Source organism: Agrilus planipennis, unplaced genomic scaffold (assembly GCF_000699045.2).
Source record: "Agrilus planipennis isolate EAB-ADULT unplaced genomic scaffold, Apla_2.0 scaffold15, whole genome shotgun sequence".
NCBI classification, from domain to species: domain Eukaryota; kingdom Metazoa; phylum Arthropoda; class Insecta; order Coleoptera; family Buprestidae; genus Agrilus; species Agrilus planipennis.
This window is the reverse complement of record NW_020438871.1, coordinates 317,537-338,145: the sequence shown is the minus strand read 5'-3', so window position 1 is coordinate 338,145 and position 20,609 is coordinate 317,537. Positions and strand designations below refer to the sequence as shown.

Below are 20,609 nucleotides of genomic sequence, written 5' to 3'. Positions count from 1 at the left end.
TAGGGTATTTATATCTTGAACAGCGATTTGGGGTTTTTATAGAGCATTATTTCTAGCGATTATATTTATTTATTCATATCATGACTGAGTACTTTTTTAATTTATGATGTACATTTGAATTACCTGAATATATATTTTATGAATCGTCTACACCTACGGAAAACTTTTAATTTGTCGTCGAACAGAAAATGCATACGTCCGTAGGCATATATTCTGAATGAAAATCCGTAAGGAATTCCCGTATTATTATTTACGTACTACTGGATTTTGCCCGTCTTTTCCAACGCTCACGATTAGTAGGTAAATAAAAACAAGAACAACAAGAAGCAGTTCATTATAAATCTGATCAAACTTGAACAGCGTCGCATCGTCGGGGTCAGACGTTCAACGCAGTTGATGTTACAGTAGTTATACCCAAACTTCGATAGTTAAGTGTTCTTAGTGTTTACCGATTTTACGTTATATAAAAAAATGGTAAGTCAATTTTATCATTACATTTTTAAATCTAAAAAGGAAATTATCAGTCTAGGTACATAAATAAATAATATCGAGTTTAATTTTAAATATTATCGTGTAATACTTTTACAAATTTTAATGAATAAAGTCATGTTTTTATTTTGTAATTACACTATTTAACATGTTTTTTAAATATGTTTTACTCTTTTTACTTCCTCCGCTTGCAGAATCCCCTTGTTAATCTAAAAAAAGTATTTATAGTTGTAAATCGATGGTTTAATATTTTCCTTTATAAAATGTTTAAACATTGATAGCCGCTTATTAGAGGTCACATATATAATAATAATAAGATAACGGTTTTCAGAATTCTTTGGTTCTTGTGGTATCGTCACTGATTGTTACTGTCTTCGGACAACGTCCCATGTATGCTGGACAGCGTCCCATTCGTTATCCCGATTTAGCAAGTAGGTTTAAGGGTGACAATTCCACGTCTACAACTGCTGCGGTACCTTTAGATAATCGCTTTGGTGCTAACGAGCCCGTTGAACCCTTACCAGTTGATGCAAAAGGCGATGCTGATTTAGTAAACCGACTAAACCAGTGGCCTGAAGAAAATCGGCCTTATTGGCTAATTAATGCTCAACAAATTGAAAAACACCGAGGAAGTGGTAATGTTAACAATAGCACCCCATTGAATTCGAGTCAGTTTCCCATTACTAATTCGCAACCCCTTGGAAGGCAACCGTACCCGTTACAGAATCAAAATCAAAGAGGAAGATTAGTACATGATCGAGTATTTCTACCAAGAGGAGGGCCACACAACAATAATAATAATAACAACTGGTAATGCCTTTTGTGCATTTCAAGGACTGATCTCCTGGCTGACACTTGTTTTAAAGGATTACATACATCTTGCGCTAAGAAATATACGGTGAAATTTGAAATCAATTTCGATTACGATTACAATATTTTCTTAAATTTCACTCGAAATCGATCTCAATCAAAACTATTTTCTCCTTTCGAAAAGGTAGCTGCCGACGAAAATTACAGGTAAATTTTTCGATTTAAAAATGGGCAAGCGTACACGTTAGAAAGTAAAATTTAATAATCGTACAATCAAATTAAAAAAAAGCCATCACCAAGGTGTATGTAAATCCTTAAACAAAATAAGGATAGTAAAAATGTCTCAGTGTATTTATAGGTGCTTACTTGATGTTTTAAATTATTGCAATATAAATTGTACAATGTTATTAACTATACCCTCATTGTTTTTGTTTGTAATCTAAAACATACAAAAAATAAATATAAAAAGTTGTGGCTTTATGATGGTAATTTATTATGTTAATCGATGGAATTATTAATGAGACCACATTGAATTGTTTGGAATGCATTTATGCGCACAAAAGACTTTGAAGTTTTACCCTTCGAGTTATACGTCTTGGTTTTTTTTATTATTTTAATAAACAATGATTTTTTAATGAATGCAGATGTGTGTATGTGTTTTCTGTACAACGTAAGGAATGATATAGAAACCGAGGCAAGTTATAATTTTATTTTTTATTTTTATATTTATATAATACATTTTGATAGTGTGTGCGAAAGCGATAATGCAATTTATGAAACATAAATAAGTTATGAATTTTTGAAATATATAATAATGTAACAATGAAATATGGCTGAAGCACCTCACACGATACTTTCTTACTTTTCACTTTCGTTAGTATTAAAATAGATAATTTCGTTTGAAACATAGAAATAATAAATAAATAAAGGTTTCGTTTTGTTACGTTCAGCTGTTTGGAAGTTTTATAAGAAGGGAAGAGGAAGGTCTTTTGAAAGATGTTAAATAATTCGAAGATGCTGGGATGACCTTCGACTTGCCACACTCTTAGAAAAACCCGTCGCTGCTTATTTATATGACATAACAGAAATAAACAACTTATCGTAAATAATTTATACAAAAAACATCTATAAACAAAAGTTCTTGCAGAGCAAGTCGTTCGTTCACTGACCATATGGAGATTACATTTCACCTGCTGGTATAACGTTCAATGAGAAGGCTACGAAAGTTTCTCCTTTTTTGCCAATAGCCTTTGCTTGATATTGACCTATGTCGTTTGAGTCACAAGAAACTATTTGCAATGTGTAACGTTTACCGTCTGCGGTAAACGCGTATTTCGCGCTGCTTTCTTTTATCAATTTACCATCTTTGAGCCAGTGAATTTGGAGAGGGTCGTCTTCCATTTCGGCGGTAAAGGTTGCGGACTCTCCCTCGGCAACTGTCGCGGAGAGCGGGAATGTTTTAAACACGGGGCTCTTGGGTTGTTCACCGGGTACTACGACAACTAATGTACAGCTACTGAAGCTCTCTCCTGCGTCGTTAAAAGCTTCGCATGTATAAGCTCCAGAATCTTCTGGGAATATTTCGGCTATTTGTAACTTGTATACGTTCGCTTCGTTGGTGTATTGGAAGTCTTTGCTAGGCTTGATTTCTTTGTTGTTGTGTAGCCAAACTACATCGAATTTCTTAGCCCCTATAATACGACAGGAAAGTGTCACTGGTTCACCGTCCTTGACGAAAGCTGATTGAAGGTGATCTACAATTCTTGGTGGCTTATCTTCACTAGCTTTTTTACTTTTGGCGGGCGATGCATTCGTCATTGCTAAAAAAATACAATAATTAGGTACTTACATTTTATTATCATTAAATGAAATCAAAAACCTTGCACCTGCAAATGACCGCTCTTGAGGTCTTAAAATTATTTACGATATTTTAAAGGCAAAATACTTACGTTTTATGGTAAGATGGCATGTGGTTTCTACGGTTCCTAATGAATTTGTGGCTTTACATGTGTAATCCCCTTCGTCTTCTGGGAATACCTCATTAATATGAAGAGTAGCAATGCCGTTTTTGTATTTAAGGTCGATTATGTCGGACGAACTTAATGTCTGTAAAGTTAATTATGATATTATTAATTTTAACGAACGAAAAGGGCACGTATTCGGACGCATACCTTGCTATTTTTGGTCCAGGTTACTTGCGGTTCAGGGTCACCCTGTACTATACAACTGAGTGTTAATGATTCGCCGTCATTTATGGTTAAATCTTTCAATTCTTTCGTGAACTTGGGAGGACACATTGTGGAGTCATCTGGAGGAACTAAGAATAAAAAACAATTTAAATACAAGTCGTATTAGAATGAAAATGGAAATTACAGGCTAATTCCTTGGTGGAATTTCTGGATCTGCTCGGGCTTCCGCTGGAATCTAGACGTCCATATTTCTTGGATGATCTCTTATCACCTTCGTTGACACTTAGATTAGATGCGGAATGACTTAAACTACTTTCAGCAGCACCTGATCGCGTTGGTGGCTGGGAAACAATATTTTTCTTTATTATCACGGGGACGGGAGCAGGCTTAATGGGCTGCTCAATATATTTGCGGTCACCAGAATGTAAAATCTTTTCAGCAATTCTAGTTTGTTCTGCAGTACTGGTTACTCCTTCGACGATGACAACGCAGGAGGTTTCATCTGTACCGTGACAGTTAGTTGCAACGCAAGTGTATCGTCCGGAATCTTCAGGTCTGCATCCAGAAATTTCCATGGTAACAACTCCGTCAGAGTGGGTCATCGAATAGTCGTATTTGCTTAATTCTCGTTTATCTTTGTACCACTTCACAGTCGGTACGGGTTTTCCGCTAAGACAACACAACAATTTACAAGTGTCACGTTCTTGCATGACGCGGGGACGGAGTAAGAATGTGAAACTGGGAGCACATTCTGATTCTTCCTGCCACAGATTGTAAGGAAGAGGTTGACGTCTTCTGACCGGTTGAGCCTCTGGTTGATATTCGGGAACGACCTTTGGAAGAGCTGTAATAGAAGAACACATAAATACCTACATTATTTTATGAGATTTAATTCTAAACTCACGTTGGACGTTAAGGAACACAACCTCCTCTGTTGCTCCGTAATGGTTTTCTGCCCTTATTATGTATTCGCCTCTATCTTCTAGTCTTACTCTGTTTATGATGAAGTAGTAATCGTCACCAACGTATCGCTTCATGAACTTGACGCTCTGTCTGAGTTCTTGGTTATTTCTGTACCATGTAACTGTAGGTGTTGCGACACCAACGACCCTACAGTAAAGTTTCACACTCTGCCCTTCGTAGCAGAATGCGTTTTGAGGTTTGATAACAAATCTTGGAGCTGCTTGTCTTCGATCTGAAAATTATTAAACACACGAAATTTATAAAAAATATCCACAAAATTAATATAGAAAACAAATGTAAGCGATTTCTACCGAAGTATGTTTCATGTATGTGGTATTTTTCGACCAGCAACTTCCTGAGGGACGAGTACTCGGATAGTCTGCCAATTGGTAGTACATATTTCTCCCAGTTTTCGTATTTAGAACGGATTTTGTCTCTCATCTTGTAGTATTTCGACTGATCAATTTCTTCGGTTCTATTGCTGTGATCGCCGCTCAACCACGCGTGGAGAAGACATTCCTGTGCTGTCATTCTCTTCCTGTAATATAGAAAAAATATTTTGTTAATTATAATTATAAGCAGTTAGCAGGTTCTTTTGATGCCCATGGTAGATTTCTCACTCTTTGTTTTTAAGTAATAGTCTACGGATGAAGTCTTTTCCTTCCTCGGATACGTTTCCAAAAGCTTCCTCGTCGAATTCCCAGTCGCAGTTCTTTACGTTTTTCAGGGTCTCAATGTCATTTTCTCCAGCGAACGGAGACAAGCCACTCAACCTACACCAGTTTAGTTATAATAATAATCTTAGATAATGCTGCTGTACAATAAAACACTTACAATACATAAGCAAGTACACCAACAGCCCACATGTCTGTGTAGAAGCCCACCGGTTCACGTTCAACTATTTCAGGTGCTGCAAATTCTGCAGTTCCTGTTGATATTTTGACAACTTCGTTGGGATCCAGTTTCGTTGCTAAACCGAAATCTATTAATTTTATATTCGTACTCTTCTTGGTTTGGCACATGATATTCTCTGGTTTTACGTCCAAGTGAATTATGTTTCTTTCGTGCATGTGTTTGATACCTTCACAAATTTGTCTCATATAATTTATTACTTCAGCTTCGGACATTTGGTATCCTTCTGCTGTTATTCTTTCGAAGAGTTCACCTCCAGATAAGCTGTAGAAGTTGTTACGTTGAAATTAAGTTTAAAAAGCAATGATTAGTGATACTTACAATTCATAAATCAAGACCATTTCGTCATCGTCTTCAAAGGCGTCATGGAGATTGATTAGTTTAGGATGATGTAATTGATTCATAATATCAATTTCTTTGCGAATCAGTTCCTTTTCCATTGCATGAGATACAGGAATAAATTTGGCGGCAAAGATGTTTCCTGTTTTACGTTCTCTACATCTGTGAACTACACCGAACGCTCCTGTTCCAATTTCTTCAAGAATGTCATAATCGTCATATACACTTCTGCTTTTGATTTCGACTGGTTGAGGAACATATTTGGAGTAAATGTCGAAAACGTACTGATCGTAGTCCTTAATCGGTTCTTTTGCGGATTCTCTAATTTTCTTTCCTGTTTCGTCAACCTCATACTTCCGTTTCTCAACCTTCTTTTTACCCGTATCTTTAGTAGTGATTAGTGGACTAACTTCCGATGGATCTGAACGTCCGTAGATATTTTCGGCGTATATTCTGAATTCGTATTGATGACCTGGAGCAAGTCCGTCTACAGCCATGGTTGTAAAACGAGTATTTCCTACTCGAATCCAAGTTGATAGCGGATGTTCTCGTTTTTCTACCAAATAATTAGTGATGTTGCTTCCACCGTCCCATACAGGAGCCTTCCATGAAAGAGCCAATGAGTCTGTACCGATACTTTCGATAGTTGGGAATCTAGGAGGATCGGGACGATCTGGAATAGTTAATTAAACGAGATAAAGGCATGGATCATCGTATTGCAAACAAAATAAAGTTACCTGCAATCTGTATCTTTATAATGGCAGAATCTTGACCCTGGTCATTTTCGGCAGTTATTCTATAGGGACCGCTGTCAAGACGACTACCGTCCCTAATTGTTAGGATTGCATGCCTGTCTTTTACTTCAACGTGATAGTGACCACCAGATTCTATTACTTCGCCCTCTCGGACCCATGTAATTCTTGGTTTTGGATTTCCAGTGAATGGAATTTTAATAACAACGTTTTCTCCTTTATCGAAGAATGCAGTGTCACGGAATCTTGGAGGAACGTTCAGTTTGGGGGCCGCTGAAAATTAACAATATAAAACGTTGTCCCTTTGTAAATTTATATATACACTTACTCATGATAATAAGTTCTGCTCTTGTAGACTTGACACCTCCTTTGTTAACTGCTCTGCATACGTATTCGTCAGCGTCTTCACCGAAGACATCGTTGATCACCAAATGATGAACCTCCCCTTCACTGTAAATGTGATAACGGGATCCGTTAACAATTTCCCGCGCACCCTTATACCAAGTGATTACTGGATTAGGTATACCAGTGATGGTACAGTCGAATTTGGCATTGTGGTGTTGGATGCAGTGAGCGTTCTTCAATGGTTTTATGATCTCAGGAGGTGAGGCAGCCAAAGGATCGACAATTGTGACTGACGTGGATGCAGTCGACGCTGGGGATAAACCAGCTATGTTCTGGGCATAGACACGGAATTCGTACTGCCTTCCTTCGATTAGATTTGGTATGCTGATTTGGTTAGCAGGACAAATGGCAACATTAACTCTTTGCCATGCGCTGCTTCCAACTTCACGTTTATCAATCCAGTAACCCTGGATCCTGGCACCTCCGTCTGATTCAGGTTTGTCCCATTCAAGATGGACGAAGTCACCACCAACTTCAGTAACTTTTGGAGTTCCTGGAGCGGATGGTGGATCGAATGGAGCTTTGGCTTTAATGGGATTGAGACCATCAAGGGGTGGTCCCATGCCGTTGTCATTCACAGCCATTACGCGGAATAGGTACTCTTGGCCTTCTGTGAGACCTTGCACTGTGCAAGTGGTATCCTTGCAAGTGCTAGAAACAACGAGCCAGTGAGGCAGGGTTACGTCCTTGCGTTCAATAACGTAATGGGTAATGCGAAGTCCCCCATCGTAACTAGGAGGTTTCCATCTGAGAGTACATGTGTGCTTGCTTATATCAGAAATCTCAAGAGGACCATTTGGTGGTCCAGGAAGTCCAGTAATAAATACATTGAAGCTACCTGATGCACTACCGCTATCATTTTTAACGGTTACATTGTACGTTCCTGCATCCTCTTTCTTAATATCTTTAATGAAGATTATGATATAATCGTCGAAAACGGTAAATTTAATGTGAGATGATTCTTCAATATTAATTCCGTCTTTTGACAGAGTAACGTCGAGAGGCTGATCGCCACTGTAGTAGATTTTAATTTTGGTATTATCATTTTCTGGAAGATACAAATCACCAGGAAGACGCTCAATTCTTGGCGGAGCTGAAAAAAATATTCAACACTCAGTGAAATAAAACTTGAAAATGAATCTCAACTATTTAAACTTACATCCAATTTTGAGCCGAGCAGTATGATGGGCAGATCCTACTGCGTTGCTAGCTTCGCATGTATAATCGCCTTCGTCAATATCAAGAACTTCTGATATATGTAACCAGCAAGTTCCACCTTTGGTCTCGATTCTAAAGCGACCGCCAGACGATATTTCCCGGCCGTTCTTAAGCCAGCGGAATGTCGGTACTGGAATTCCAGACGCCTCACATTCGATGGAATGCGGTCTTCCCAATGGAGCCGAGTGATTATTAAATGTTCTAATCCATTCAGGTTTTTCACCTCCCACGACTTCACAAACTTTGACTGGTGTTGTGCATGTGCTGGGCTCACTCTTTCCAGCTGCGTTGATAGCAGAAATACGGAATTCGTAGTCGAATCTTTCCGTTAGGTTTAGGGCAGTATAGTTGGTGTCAGTAACGTTGTATTCATTACACCTTGTCCACATGGCACTACCGATTTCTCTCTTTTCAATTATGTATCCGGTTATTTTGGATCCGCCATCACTTGCCGGTGGTTCCCAAGTTAGATCAACGTAATTTCGTCCAACTTTGACAACTTTTGGATTGTTAGGAGGCGATGGCACGTTATATTTGCCCTTTAGTTTGAACTTGGAAGAGGAGCTCGATGGTTTACTTAAACCAGCGGCGTTTTTAGCTCTAACTCTGAATTCGTATTCGTGACCGCTTGTTAAGTTGTAGAGTATAAAGTGGGTATCTTTGATCAAGTAGTCACTGGCGGGTGACCAATGAGCGTCGTGGATATCACGATATTCCAATTTGTAACCTTGAATACGCGAACCTCCATCATTAGGTGGTCTTGTCCATTGGAGGGATACTGAACTTGTATCCCAATCGGTAACACGTGGCGCGCCTGGAGGATCTGGTACAGTAAATGGAAATTTGGCGGTGATGGGTTCCAAGGTCTCAAGCGGTTCGCTAATGCCATACTGGTTTTCAGCACGAACTCTAAAGCTGTACCGCTTGTTGGGTTCTAGTCCCATAACATCGTAATGTGTGTTACGAACAAAACTGCTAACTTTTACCCAAATCTGGAATGAAGTAGACATATGTTAATCAAAATTCTATAAAGGGTTTGTAGGTATGTAATACTTACTCCACTGACATCCAGTTTCTCAACGATGTAGTTGGTTATTGGTGAACCACCGTCATCTAGCGGTGGTCTCCAGGCTAGTGAGCAGTTGTCTGGTGTTATGTCGGAGACATCGAGCGGTCCTTGTGGTGGTTGAGGTTTATCTACCACTTGTACTCTGCATGAAGCTGAATCTGAACCTACATTGTTAGTAAGCTTAATGGTGTAGCTTCCAGTGTCCGAGCGTTTGGCACACTTGTTGTGGAATATGGAAGCAATTTCGTTTGTTTCCATTTTTATCCTATTGTCTCCGATGACTTCGTTGCCGTTTATTGTCCAAGAAGCCGAAGGTTTTGGTGTGGCCACATAGGGAACTGATATAGAGAATTCTTCTCCGGCTACGACAACTATGTCGCGAATGCTGAGGTCTGATGTTATTCTAGGAGCGCATGGAGGCGCTCTACAAACTATGATGTCCGAAGAAGAACTCCATGGACCTTGTCCTGCAGCATTTAAAGCTGCTACACGGAATTCGTATTCGTGATTTTCTATCAAGTTGATGACTCTGCAAATAAAAGCAACATTTTTATTTCATAGAACTTTTTATGAGAAAAGTTTTTAATTACTTGTGTGAGAGATCCGGAATAACAGCGTGTGCTGCTTTTGTCCATTTATCTTCCGAAATAAGACGTTTTTCGATTACGTAACCAGTTATTGGAGATCCTCCATCATGACGTGGTTTTGTCCATTGGATTGTAATTGAATCTTCAGTGGTTTCAATGCCTCTAGGAGCACCTGGTGGTCCAGGTGGATCTGAAAATGGAAGAAAACAGTAATAACGTATATAAAACAGGACATATGATAATATTACCGAATGGATGACGGGCTCTAATTGGCTCTAACGTAACGGCAGGTTCTGATTGGCCATATTTATTTTCAGCAAATACTCTGAATTCGTATTCTTTGCCAAGGGTCAAGTTGCGTATACGAACGAAGGGCACAGTAACGTAGCTGCTTACTTTTGACCACGTTTGGGATTTAGCTTCTTTTTTCTCGATAATGTAGTTTGTTATTTCAGCACCTCCATTGTCTTTGGGCGGCTGCCAGTATAGTGTAAGGGCATCCCCAGCGAATTCGTCCGCTCTTAGGTTTTCAGGTTTACCAGGACGATCTAAGACTCTTACGTTTAAGGTTGCCGTATCAAAACCGGATGGGTTTTTGAGTTGTAGACGATATTGTCCAGTGTCGCTTCTCTTAGAATTCTTAACAATAATGCTTGCATAGTCATCAGCCAGTTGTGGGAACACTCTTGTATCAGATTCGTCCAAAATTTTGTCGTTTGCAAACCAGGTCGCAGTCGGTTTCGGAAAACCGACATACGGCACATGAATACTAAAATCTTCGCCGGCTCGTACAGTAATATCACGAACGGCTCCCAAATCAATACATGGTTTGTTCGGTTGTTCTTCAATCAATATGTTATTGCTAGGTCTACTGGGTTCAGAAGGACCTACGTCATTAACAGCTATAACCCTGAACTGGTACTCTTGACCTTCTTTTAAGTTAGGCACAGTATGGATATTTTCTGATATTGGCGAAATATTGACATCTTCCCAATTTTCATCGCCCTTAGGACGTTTCTGTAGGATGTATCCTTTTATCTTGGATCCTCCATCACTCTTGGGCGGTCTCCACGAAAGTGTGACGCTGTCTTTAGTAATACGATCCGCCTTGGGTGGTTCAGGAGCAGACGGTTTGACTGTAATAAATTCAAGGATTAGACCATATTCTAGTGTATGACAGGTGTGGCTAAACTTACATCTTTGGTGTTGTGGTGTAACAGGTTCGGTAGGTTTGCTAGGTTTACCTGGTCCAGCTTCATTCACTGCAATTACACGGAACTCGTATTTTCCGCCTTCACGTAAGTCTTGGGCGGTGTAACTAGTGTTTGGTGTCGGGTAATTGTTGACCTTAATCCATTCGCCTCCCCTTTCTCGTTTCTCTACATAATATCCAGTAATTGGCTTGCCTCCAGTGTACGTTGGAGGATTCCATTTCAAAGACACACTCGACGGAGTATATCCGGTAACTTCTGGTTGACTAGGTGCATCTGGAGGATCAAATGGACTCTTTGCAACAACAGGTTTGCCTTCTAGTGGTTCGGAAACGCCGTAGATATTTTCCGCACGCACACGGAATACGTATTTTTTGCCCTCTGTAAGTCCTCGTACTGTAAACGATGGTCTGGGACAAAATCCTGGGACAGGACGCCAACTGTCAGTGCCAAATTCACTTATTTCAATTATATATCCGGTAATATCACCGCCGCCATCGTCATCTGGTGGATTCCAAGATAGCGAAACTGTTTCTTGTGTTGTTTCGGTGTATTGAAGAGGACCTCTGGGAATTCCAGGTTTATCAACAACGACTACTTCTATGTCGCCTTGATCAGAACCGTACTCGTTCTTAGCAAAGACGGTATATTTGCCCGAGTCTTGACGAGTAGTAGCTTCAATTCGTAAAACTGTGTGTTCACTTGTTGTTTCAGACTGTAAAAATAAATATATAAAAATATGTTTTTTTTTAGCTAATAATAAATTTCACTTGCCGATATTCTGTTAGTTTCGGGAAGGCGCGTAGCATTTTTCGTCCATTCGATTGTCGGCGTTGGAGCACCAGCAATGGGAATATCCACATTGATTGGTTCTCCTGCCCGAACTTTGATTTTTCTGCCAATAATTCCATCCAAGAACAATTTTGGTTTTTCTGTAAACATTTAATTAATACGCTTGCGGTATTTAAAAAATTCACAGTAATAAAAATACCTTTCATCGGTTTAGCTGTGAATACATTAGATGTATCGCTAGGTTTACCAGGTCCGGCTGCATTAACAGCAGACACTCTGTATTCATATTGGTGACCTTCTTGCACCCTATCGTCATAATATTCCATATGTTTAACGGGTTCTTTGTTAAGTTTAACCCATCGTCCGGTTGCTCTGTCTCTTCTTTCAACATCGTACCCAATGATGGGCGAACCACCGTTGCTGATAGGTGCTGACCATTTAATTTTAATATGGTCCTTGTCGCTATCGACCAGTTGTGGCTTTCCTGGTTTTCCAGGGACATCTAAAAAGCCAAAACGAAAACCCGTTTCGTTAACTATTCTGGCCGAAATGTGAAATTGTATTATTACCGTATTGGTTTTTAGCAACCACTGGTTTTTCGGTATCTAGAGGATCTGAGCGACCCTGTAGATTTTCTGCAAAGACCCTGAACTCGTATTTTGTTCCTTCAAGTAATCTGGGAACGACCGCGTGAGTATTCTTCGGACTTACGTAAGTCACTGCGGGGACCCATCCTCCTCCATGCGTTAAGTCGCGCTTTTCAATAACGTATCCCCTGTTATAATAATATTTCTTACATACTAATACTTCAGTAGCGAATAAGATTAGTCGTATATCGCTTTAAAATAGTTTTATCGAACGAATTGGTAAAGGCTTTCGCGGCCAAAACAGTGAATGACAGCATCTGTCCTGATTTGGGTTTAAAGGTTGTTTTCGTCGTTCACTATCGGAGAAGAACCTCGTGCTAGCGAAACGTTAAAAAGGAACTCTAACCGATGACGACTTTTAGGACCGAATCAGGGCAGTATCAGTTTAGTTTTATCAAAATTAAAAAAGTAATTATTAAAGCCATATTTGACTAGAAAAGAAAAGGTTAGAAGCGTTCGAAATGTGGTGTTACATGCGAATGATGAGGATACCGTGGATAGAGAAGGTTAGAAATGAGGAGGTATTAGAAAGAATAGGGGAGCAGAAGTCTCTATGGAAGTCAATAAGAAATAGGCGAGATAGGTTGGTAGGACACCTTCTCAGGCATGAAGGTCTAGTCAGAGACATATCAGAGGAAACGGGAGTTAGGAGAGGTAGAGATAGAGTTAGATTAGATTACTGTTCGCAAATAGTTAGTTGTTCCAGTTTTAGGGAAATGTGAAGATTAGCTCAGGATAGGAAACAGTGGAGGTGCGTGTCCAACCAGTCTTAAGACTGACGACCTTATGATGATGATGATTTTGACTAGACTGATCCATTTTTTGTAGACATCCTGAACATTACGTTCTGAAAATTGCCGATGTTTTTTTTCACTTACGTAATTTCGCTGCCTCCATTATCTTTCGGTGCTTTCCATGAAAGCGTAACACTTTGGGCTGTGACTTCCTCGTATTCCAAAGGACCTTGTGGTGGTCCAGGACGATCTAATAAATAAGAGATGTTCGATTATGAAAGTCCTTTTTATATTAAAAAGTAAATGAATAATAATAGAGAGAACCCTTTACCAAGAACTATAACTTGGAATGACCCTTCATCCGTTCCTGATGAATTTTTCAAATGTAATTTGTAAACTCCGCTATCTGTCCTCTTAGCGTTTACCGTGTGGACAACAGTGTGGTGCCCTATAGAGGTTACCGTTGTGCGCGAGTCCGGTGTTAAAGATTTTCCATCGACAGTCCATGTTACGTCTGGAGTTGGTTCTCCAATGAAATCAATATCGACGTGAAGAATAAGACCAGCTTTAATGCGAATGTCATTAAGTGGAGTTTTGATTTTAGGAGCCACTGTAATTGCGTGTAATTAAAAAAATTGATAAGTCTATTGTACTATATTTCACGACATACGGAATCTGGCTTTGGCTGTAACCAAGTCTGATGGTTCTGAAGGTTCACTTTGGCCAGCATTATTTGTAGCAATAATTCTGAATTCGTACTCTTGTCCTTCAACTAAATCGGGTACCCGTGCGCTTGTTTTTCTGGGAGATACTTGTGCAGCATTAACCCAGTAAGGACTACCTTTTTCCTTCTTTTGAATTATGTAACCGGTGATGGGAGATCCACCGTCGCTCTTCGGAGCCTCCCATTCTAAATCAACGTGATCTTTGTCCCAGTCGGTCACTTGCGGTTTTCCAGGAGCTTCAGGCTCGTCTAAAACATAATAATTATAACAATAAGAATGATAATCGTCCGTTAAGTTGTATTAGTTGATTGTTTTGTACCGAATTCGTTCTTGGCTATGATTCCTTTAGTTGTTTCAAGAGGCTCTGATTCTCCCACCGAATTAACTGCTTTAACTCGGAAGAAATACTCTTTCTTATGAATCAAACGTTGAATGTCGTGAACACAGATTGCAGACATGCCTGCGTCTGACCATGTACCTCGAGATACATCCATTTTTTCAACGATGTAATGTAAAATGGGAGAACCGCCATCATCGAGAGGAGGCTTCCAGGATATTCTGGCGCTTTCTTTTGTGACACTACCCACATCTAATGGAGGTTGTGGTTGGCCTGGACGATCTATCACAGTAACATTAGCAGATGCTGAAATTGAACCGTGATCGTTCGTTAAAGTAAGTGTGTATCTGCCAGAGTCTGCCCTAACTGAAAATGGTATTTCAAAGCAAACCCTGTTGTTGAAAACTTGCATGTCAACTCTGTCACTTGGTTGGATTTCTTTTCCGTTGACAGACCATTTGGCTGTTGGTTTTGGCGATGCTTCAATCGGTATTTCGTAACTGATGCGATTACCGGCTTTTACAATAAGATCGTGTAGAAGAGTTTTGTCGAATGTAGGTGCCAAGAATCGTGGTTTAGCAATGACAGGCAACGAAGCTTCGCTGGGTTCGGAGTTTCCTCCTTTATTGACAGCGATTACTCTGAATTCATATTCTTCACCTTCTCTCAAATTAGGCACCGTAGCGCTCGTTTTATCCCCTGGTACTTCGATGGCTCTTTCCCAAGTTCTGAAAATACACATTGATGAAAGTTAATAGTAGTTAAAAGTTTCTACTTTAGAAAACTTACCCGTTCTTTGGTCTCTTTTCGATAATGTATCCAGTAATTGGTGCTCCGCCATCTTTCTTTGGTGGAGTCCATTCCAAATCAACATGATCTTTATCCCAGTCTGTAGCTTTGGGAACTCCAGGTTTGTCTGGTCTAGTGAAGGGATCTTTCGCGGTGATTGCTTCTCTCGTTGTAAGAGGAGCAGATTCTCCTTGACGATTGACAGCACATACTCGGAAGTTATAATCATGACCTTCCGCTAAATGATCAACTCTTATTGTTGGCTCAACTGATTCTCCAACTGGAACCCATCTCATATTTTCGGCGTCCATTTTTTCAACAACGTAATGAGTGATTTCTGAACCGCCATCATCTTTTGGTGGTTTCCAAGATAATCTTAGGGAGCTCTTCGTAACATTGTCGGCTCTGAGAGGTCCTTCGGGTGGTGTTGGCACGTCTAAAACGGTAACATTTACGGTGGCAACATCTTTTCCGTTAATATTCTTAGCTGTAAGTTGGTAGGTTCCACTATCTGAGCGTTTAGCATCGATTACGCGTAATTTTGTATTGTAATCTTCGTTTATAATTTTAATTCGTTCATCATTAAAGATAACGTTTCCTTTAAGTTCCCATTCTTTAGATGGAGGCGGTTCGCCGATAACAGGGACGTTGAATTCGAACGATTGGCCAACACGAACTTTAATGTTGAGTAATGCGTTTCTGTCAATTTTCGGGGCGACTGAAAGAGACGGTTAAAGTCGGATTAAAATAAAACAATTATTTTCTGAAATACTCACGGTTCTTAGGCCTGGCAACGTGTATCTTGGATGCACTACTTGGTTCACCAGGACCCGCTTTGTTGACTGCTCTTATTCTGAATTCGTAAGGTGTTCCTTCAATCAAGTCTTTAACTTTTCCAGTTGGTACGTCACCTTCTACTTCGGCACATTTTTCCCAATTTGGATTAAATTTATCTCTCTTTTCAATAATATATCCAGTAATCGGCGATCCCCCGTCATTTTCGGGTTTAGCCCATTTTAATTCGACAAAGTCGGTATCGTAATCAGTAATTTCAGGAACCCCTGGTTTACCAGGTTCGTCAAATGGATTTTTAGCTTCAATAGCTTGACTTGTTTGTAATGGTTCAGATTTTCCTTGCTTATTGACAGCTCGTACTCTGAATTTGTATTTCTTTCCTGGTGTAAGACCGTCGATGGCAAGGGAAGTTTGTGGACCATCAGTTTCTCCAGCGGGAACCCAACGTCCAGTAGCCTCGTCCATTTTCTCAACGACATATTTTTCAACGGGATTTCCACCATCGTCCGATGGTGGTCTCCAGCTAAGCTTGGCTCCGTTAGCGTGAACGTCCGAAACTTTCAAAGGTCCACCAGGTGGACTTGGAACATCCAAAACAATAACTTCAACGTCAGCAATGTCTTTTCCGTTTATGTTTTCTGCCGTTACAGTGTATGTACCGGCTTCAGCTCGCGTGGCATTTTTAACTGAGATCTTTGTGTTATAATCAGAATGCTGAATTTTTATTTTATCGGTATTTCTCAGTTCTCTTCCTTTGATCAGCCATTTAGTTTCGGGCATAGGTTCACCTGTTACTTTAACGTCGTAGCTGAAATTTTGACCTGCTTTAATGCGTATCTCGATAAGATTAGTCCTATCAATTTTAGGTGCCAAATTGCGAGGTTTAGCAATAATAGTAGGTGTTTCGTTGCTTGGTTCGCCAGGCCCGGCAGCATTTACTGCACGCACTCGAAACTGGTAGGGTTGACCTTCTATTAAGTCTGGAACGGTTGCTTTCAGTTGACCAGCTGGCACTTCAACTGCTTTTTCCCAATCGCCGAATTTGTCTTTCTTTTCAACGATGTAACCTGTTACTGGAGAACCACCATCTTCTTTAGGAGGAGTCCAAGCGAGATCAACGTGGTCTTTATCCCAGTCTGTAGCTTTAAGATTGCCAGGAGCTCCTGGTTCATCTGAAAGAAAGATTATTGTATTTCGAAATAGATAGAATGCTCACATAAGGCAACCATACCGAATGGATTTTTGGCCACTATTGCTGTTTCAGCTTCAAGAGGCTTAGACTCGCCTTCTGCATTAACTGCAGAAACTCTAAATTTGTATTCTTTTCCAGGGGTCAAACCAGTCACTTCCGCATCTGAAAATAGGAAAAATTGTTAGTTGAGTTTATAATGATGTTATTTTAGATGAAAATATTACTAGGTTCAGTAGATCTTGCACAAGGAACCCAAGCGCCTGTTTCTGTGTCCATTTTCTCGACTTGATAATATTCGATGGGGGTACCTCCATCGTCTTTGGGACGCTTCCATTTAAGTTTACATCCTTCTTTGTGTACATCGTTAACTTGTAATGGACCTTCGGGAGCAGCAGGCTTGTCAGTAACGGTAACATTTAGAGATACCTGGTCCTTTCCAGAGCTGTTTGTTGCTATTACAGTATATTCTCCTGTATCTTCCCGTTTTACGTTTCTTATTGAAATCTTCGTGTGATAGTCAACATTGTTGATAGTAACTTTGTTGCTATCTTTCAACGTACTTCCGTTAAATCGCCAGTCTACGGTTGGTGGAGGTTCGCCAATGATATTAGCCTCATATTTCAGGGTTGAACCCGCTGATAGAGTAATATCGTGCAGATATCTTCGGTCGATCTTAGGAGCGACTGAAATATACAGGTGGTTAAAAGAAATAGGCATTTTTCGTAATTAAATTTGACTTACGATATCGCGGTTTAGCAATGAATGATTTGCCAGCTTCGGAAGGCTCACTCTGTCCCGCTTTGTTAACTGCAATTACACGGAACTGATATTCATTTCCTTCGATAAGTCCTCCAATAGTAGCTGTTGGAGTAGGAGATGTAGTTTCTAATGCTTTCTCCCATAGAGGACTGTATTTATCCTTCTTTTCTATTATATAACCGGTAATGGGAGAACCTCCGTCTGAAATAGGTTCTGCCCATTTGAGATCAACATGTGTTGCACTCCAGTCTTCCGGCTCTGGTGCACCAGGTTTGCCAGGTGTTGCTAAAATATTACCGCAAAATTATATTATGTATTCAATTTATTTCGAGGTGGTAACGTACTGAAAGGATCTTTGGCGGTAATGGTTCCAAATGTTTCTAAAGGTTCGGATTCCCCTTCTTTGTTAACTGCCTTTACTCTAAATTTGTATTCGTGGCCGGGAATAAGACCATCTACTTTAGCTTCGGGTGTAGGACCAGTTGTTTTAGTAACAGGTAACCATACTCCTGTTTCAGGATCGAATTTCTCGATAACATATCCTTCTATTGGTTCACCTCCGTCATCTTTAGGCTTCTTCCACTTCAATGTACATCCGTCTTTGTGGACGTCGGACACTTCTAGCGGTCCTTCAGGTTGTCCTGGTTTAGCTGTTAAAACATTACAATGAAATAATTTTCTTGGTTTAATGTTACATTTACTTACATATCACTGTAATTTCAATTTCGGCCGTATCGGAACCGTATTTATTTGTAGCCGTGATTTTGTAAACGCCGGTATCCTTTCTCTCAGGTTTATCATTAAACAGTTTGGAATTGTAAGGTACATTTTCAACTCGTCGATTTTTGCTGTCGGTGAAAAGTTTGTTGTCGACATACCACGTTACTTCTGGTGGAGGTTCTCCACTAATCTTAACGTCAATGTAGATTGGCTCTCCTTCTTTGACAGTGAGATCTCGTAAATTGCGACGATCGATCTTAGGAGGAACTAATAAAGTAAGAAAACATTTAAATTAACACCAGATGAACAATACAGTACTATTGTATACGTACGTTTACGCGGTTTAGTGATAACTGATTTAGAAGCTTGACTTGGTTCTCCAGGTCCTGCTGCATTAACAGCACGAACCCTGAATTCATATTCAACACCTTCGTCCAAATTATCAGCAGTACCTTTGGTCTCGTGAGGACCAACTTCTGCGGCTTTAGTCCACTTGGGAGAACCTTTCTCTCGTTTTTCGATAATGTAACCGGTAATCGGAGAACCACCGTCTTTAATTGGTGGTGTCCATTTCAAATCAACATGATCTTTATCCCAGTCAGTAACTTCAGGTGTTCCTGGCGGCCCAGGTTCGTCTGAAATAAACACATATTTGATATAAGTGTATGCTAGGTTAAATAAAAAAAATAAGCTCACCAAATGGATTTTTGGCAACTATTGATTCTGATGCTTCCAAAGGTTCTGATACGCCTTCGGAGTTGACCGCAGAAACTCTAAATTTATATTCTTGTCCAGGTTCAAGATTATTGAGGTCAATCTTTGTATCTCTTGTTCGCCCTGCTGGAATCCAGCGGCCAGAGTCTAAATCTAGTTTTTCAACTAGGTATCCTTCCAATGGAACTCCTCCATCGTCTTCGGGTTCTTTCCACTTAAGTGTACAACCCTCTTTGTGTACATCGCTTATCCTTAGAGGTCCTTCTGGTTTACCAGGTTTGTCTAGAACTTTTATTGTAATGCTGGCCTCATCTTTACCACTGGCATTCTCAGCCTTGAGTACTAATGTTCCAGAATGACTGCGCTGTGCAATTCCTACGACTAACTTAGTTCTGTAGTCTTCTGTTTCAACGGTAATATCGTCTCTATTTTCGATACGGGCTTTATTCAAGAACCACACCTTACTTGGAGGCTCTTCGCCAGTTACTTTTACGTCTAAACGGATATGTTGTCCGGCTTTAACCACAATGTCCCTCAATGTTGTCCTATCAATTTTCGGGGGAACAAATCTGTCTTTAGCGGTGATTGTGTCGGATGGTTGCGATGGCTTACTTTGACCACCTTTATTTACGGCTTTCACTCTAAACTGATACTTTTGACCTTCAATTAGATCGGGAACTTTAGCTTCGGTTTTATTTCCCGGCACCTCCACCGCTTTTACCCATTTGCCGCTGAGCGGCTCTTTCTTTTCAATGATGTATTTTTCTATAGGAGCTCCTCCGTCGCTCTTGGGTGCCGTCCATTTAAGATCAGCGTGCTTTTTGTCCCAGTCTTTAACTTCTGGTTTACCAGGCGTGTCTGGTTCAGTGTACGGATTCTTAGCTGTTGTCGGAACATCGGTGACTAAAGGTTCAGATTCACCTTCTGAGTTTACAGCTTTTACGCGGAATTGGTAGTCCTTTCCTTCAGTTAATCCACTTACATCTGCTTCTGGAGTTTTAGTTGTTGCCACGGGGACCCATCTACCGGTTTCTACATCCATTCTCTCTACAACATAACCGGTAACCGGTTCGCCACCGTCATCTTCCGGAGGCTCCCATTTTAGTTTACATCCTTCAGCTGTGACGTCTGATACTTTAAGAGGTCCTTTCGGCTTAGAAGGTTTGCTGAGAACTTGGATCTCTACATCGACGGAATCTACACCGTGTTCATTTCTGGCGGTGACCGTGTAAGTTCCAGTATCAGTTCTTTGCGCCTTTTGTAAAACAAATGTAGTTTTGTATTCCTCGTTTTCAATTTTTAGGCGGTCAGTGTTTCTTAAAGTTTCTTCATTAATGGTCCATGTTACCGTGGGAGCAGGCTCTCCAGTAACATCAGCCTCCATTCGCAACAGTTGTCCTGTACGCAATACCTTCTTCTGTAGATTTTTGCGATCAATTCTGGGTGCCACTAGGGGTTAAT

At 40.2% G+C, this 20,609-nt stretch overlaps 2 protein-coding genes across 6 annotated transcripts in view; one reads left to right on the top strand and one right to left on the bottom strand.

The window, feature by feature from the left end:
- Positions 1-265: 265 nt before the first annotated feature.
- Positions 266-1,779, top strand: LOC108735225. The gene is made up of 2 exons (XM_018467070.2): positions 266-474; positions 821-1,779. The coding sequence occupies exons 1-2, from the start codon at positions 472-474 to the stop codon at positions 1,301-1,303; spliced, it is 486 nt and encodes a 161-aa protein (XP_018322572.1). The 5' UTR covers positions 266-471; the 3' UTR covers positions 1,304-1,779.
- Positions 1,780-2,367: 588 nt separating this feature from the next.
- Positions 2,368-20,609, bottom strand: part of LOC108735226 (twitchin) — a 41,893-nt gene continuing 23,651 nt past the window's right edge. For all 5 annotated transcript variants that reach the window (XM_018467071.1, XM_025977693.1, XM_025977700.1 and 2 more), the window contains 32 exons: positions 19,131-20,597; positions 18,767-19,069; positions 18,420-18,701; positions 18,059-18,364; positions 17,697-17,999; positions 17,180-17,638; positions 16,995-17,117; positions 15,745-16,935; positions 14,969-15,686; positions 14,162-14,907; positions 13,788-14,090; positions 13,449-13,727; positions 13,262-13,367; positions 12,306-12,511; positions 11,936-12,238; positions 11,719-11,876; positions 10,930-11,659; positions 9,982-10,869; positions 9,737-9,923; positions 9,135-9,675; positions 8,019-9,069; positions 6,783-7,952; positions 6,440-6,727; positions 5,685-6,375; positions 5,286-5,627; positions 5,072-5,224; positions 4,763-4,989; positions 4,393-4,683; positions 3,673-4,332; positions 3,471-3,616; positions 3,249-3,405; positions 2,368-3,119 (listed from right to left, as the gene is read on the bottom strand). In XM_018467071.1, the coding sequence (XP_018322573.1) occupies positions 2,479-3,119; positions 3,249-3,405; positions 3,471-3,616; positions 3,673-4,332; positions 4,393-4,683; positions 4,763-4,989; positions 5,072-5,224; positions 5,286-5,627; positions 5,685-6,375; positions 6,440-6,727; positions 6,783-7,952; positions 8,019-9,069; positions 9,135-9,675; positions 9,737-9,923; positions 9,982-10,869; positions 10,930-11,659; positions 11,719-11,876; positions 11,936-12,238; positions 12,306-12,511; positions 13,262-13,367; positions 13,449-13,727; positions 13,788-14,090; positions 14,162-14,907; positions 14,969-15,686; positions 15,745-16,935; positions 16,995-17,117; positions 17,180-17,638; positions 17,697-17,999; positions 18,059-18,364; positions 18,420-18,701; positions 18,767-19,069; positions 19,131-20,597 (15,416 nt within the window). In that variant the 3' untranslated portion in view covers positions 2,368-2,478. The remainder of the gene's footprint in view (positions 3,120-3,248; positions 3,406-3,470; positions 3,617-3,672; positions 4,333-4,392; positions 4,684-4,762; positions 4,990-5,071; positions 5,225-5,285; positions 5,628-5,684; positions 6,376-6,439; positions 6,728-6,782; positions 7,953-8,018; positions 9,070-9,134; positions 9,676-9,736; positions 9,924-9,981; positions 10,870-10,929; positions 11,660-11,718; positions 11,877-11,935; positions 12,239-12,305; positions 12,512-13,261; positions 13,368-13,448; positions 13,728-13,787; positions 14,091-14,161; positions 14,908-14,968; positions 15,687-15,744; positions 16,936-16,994; positions 17,118-17,179; positions 17,639-17,696; positions 18,000-18,058; positions 18,365-18,419; positions 18,702-18,766; positions 19,070-19,130; positions 20,598-20,609) is intronic.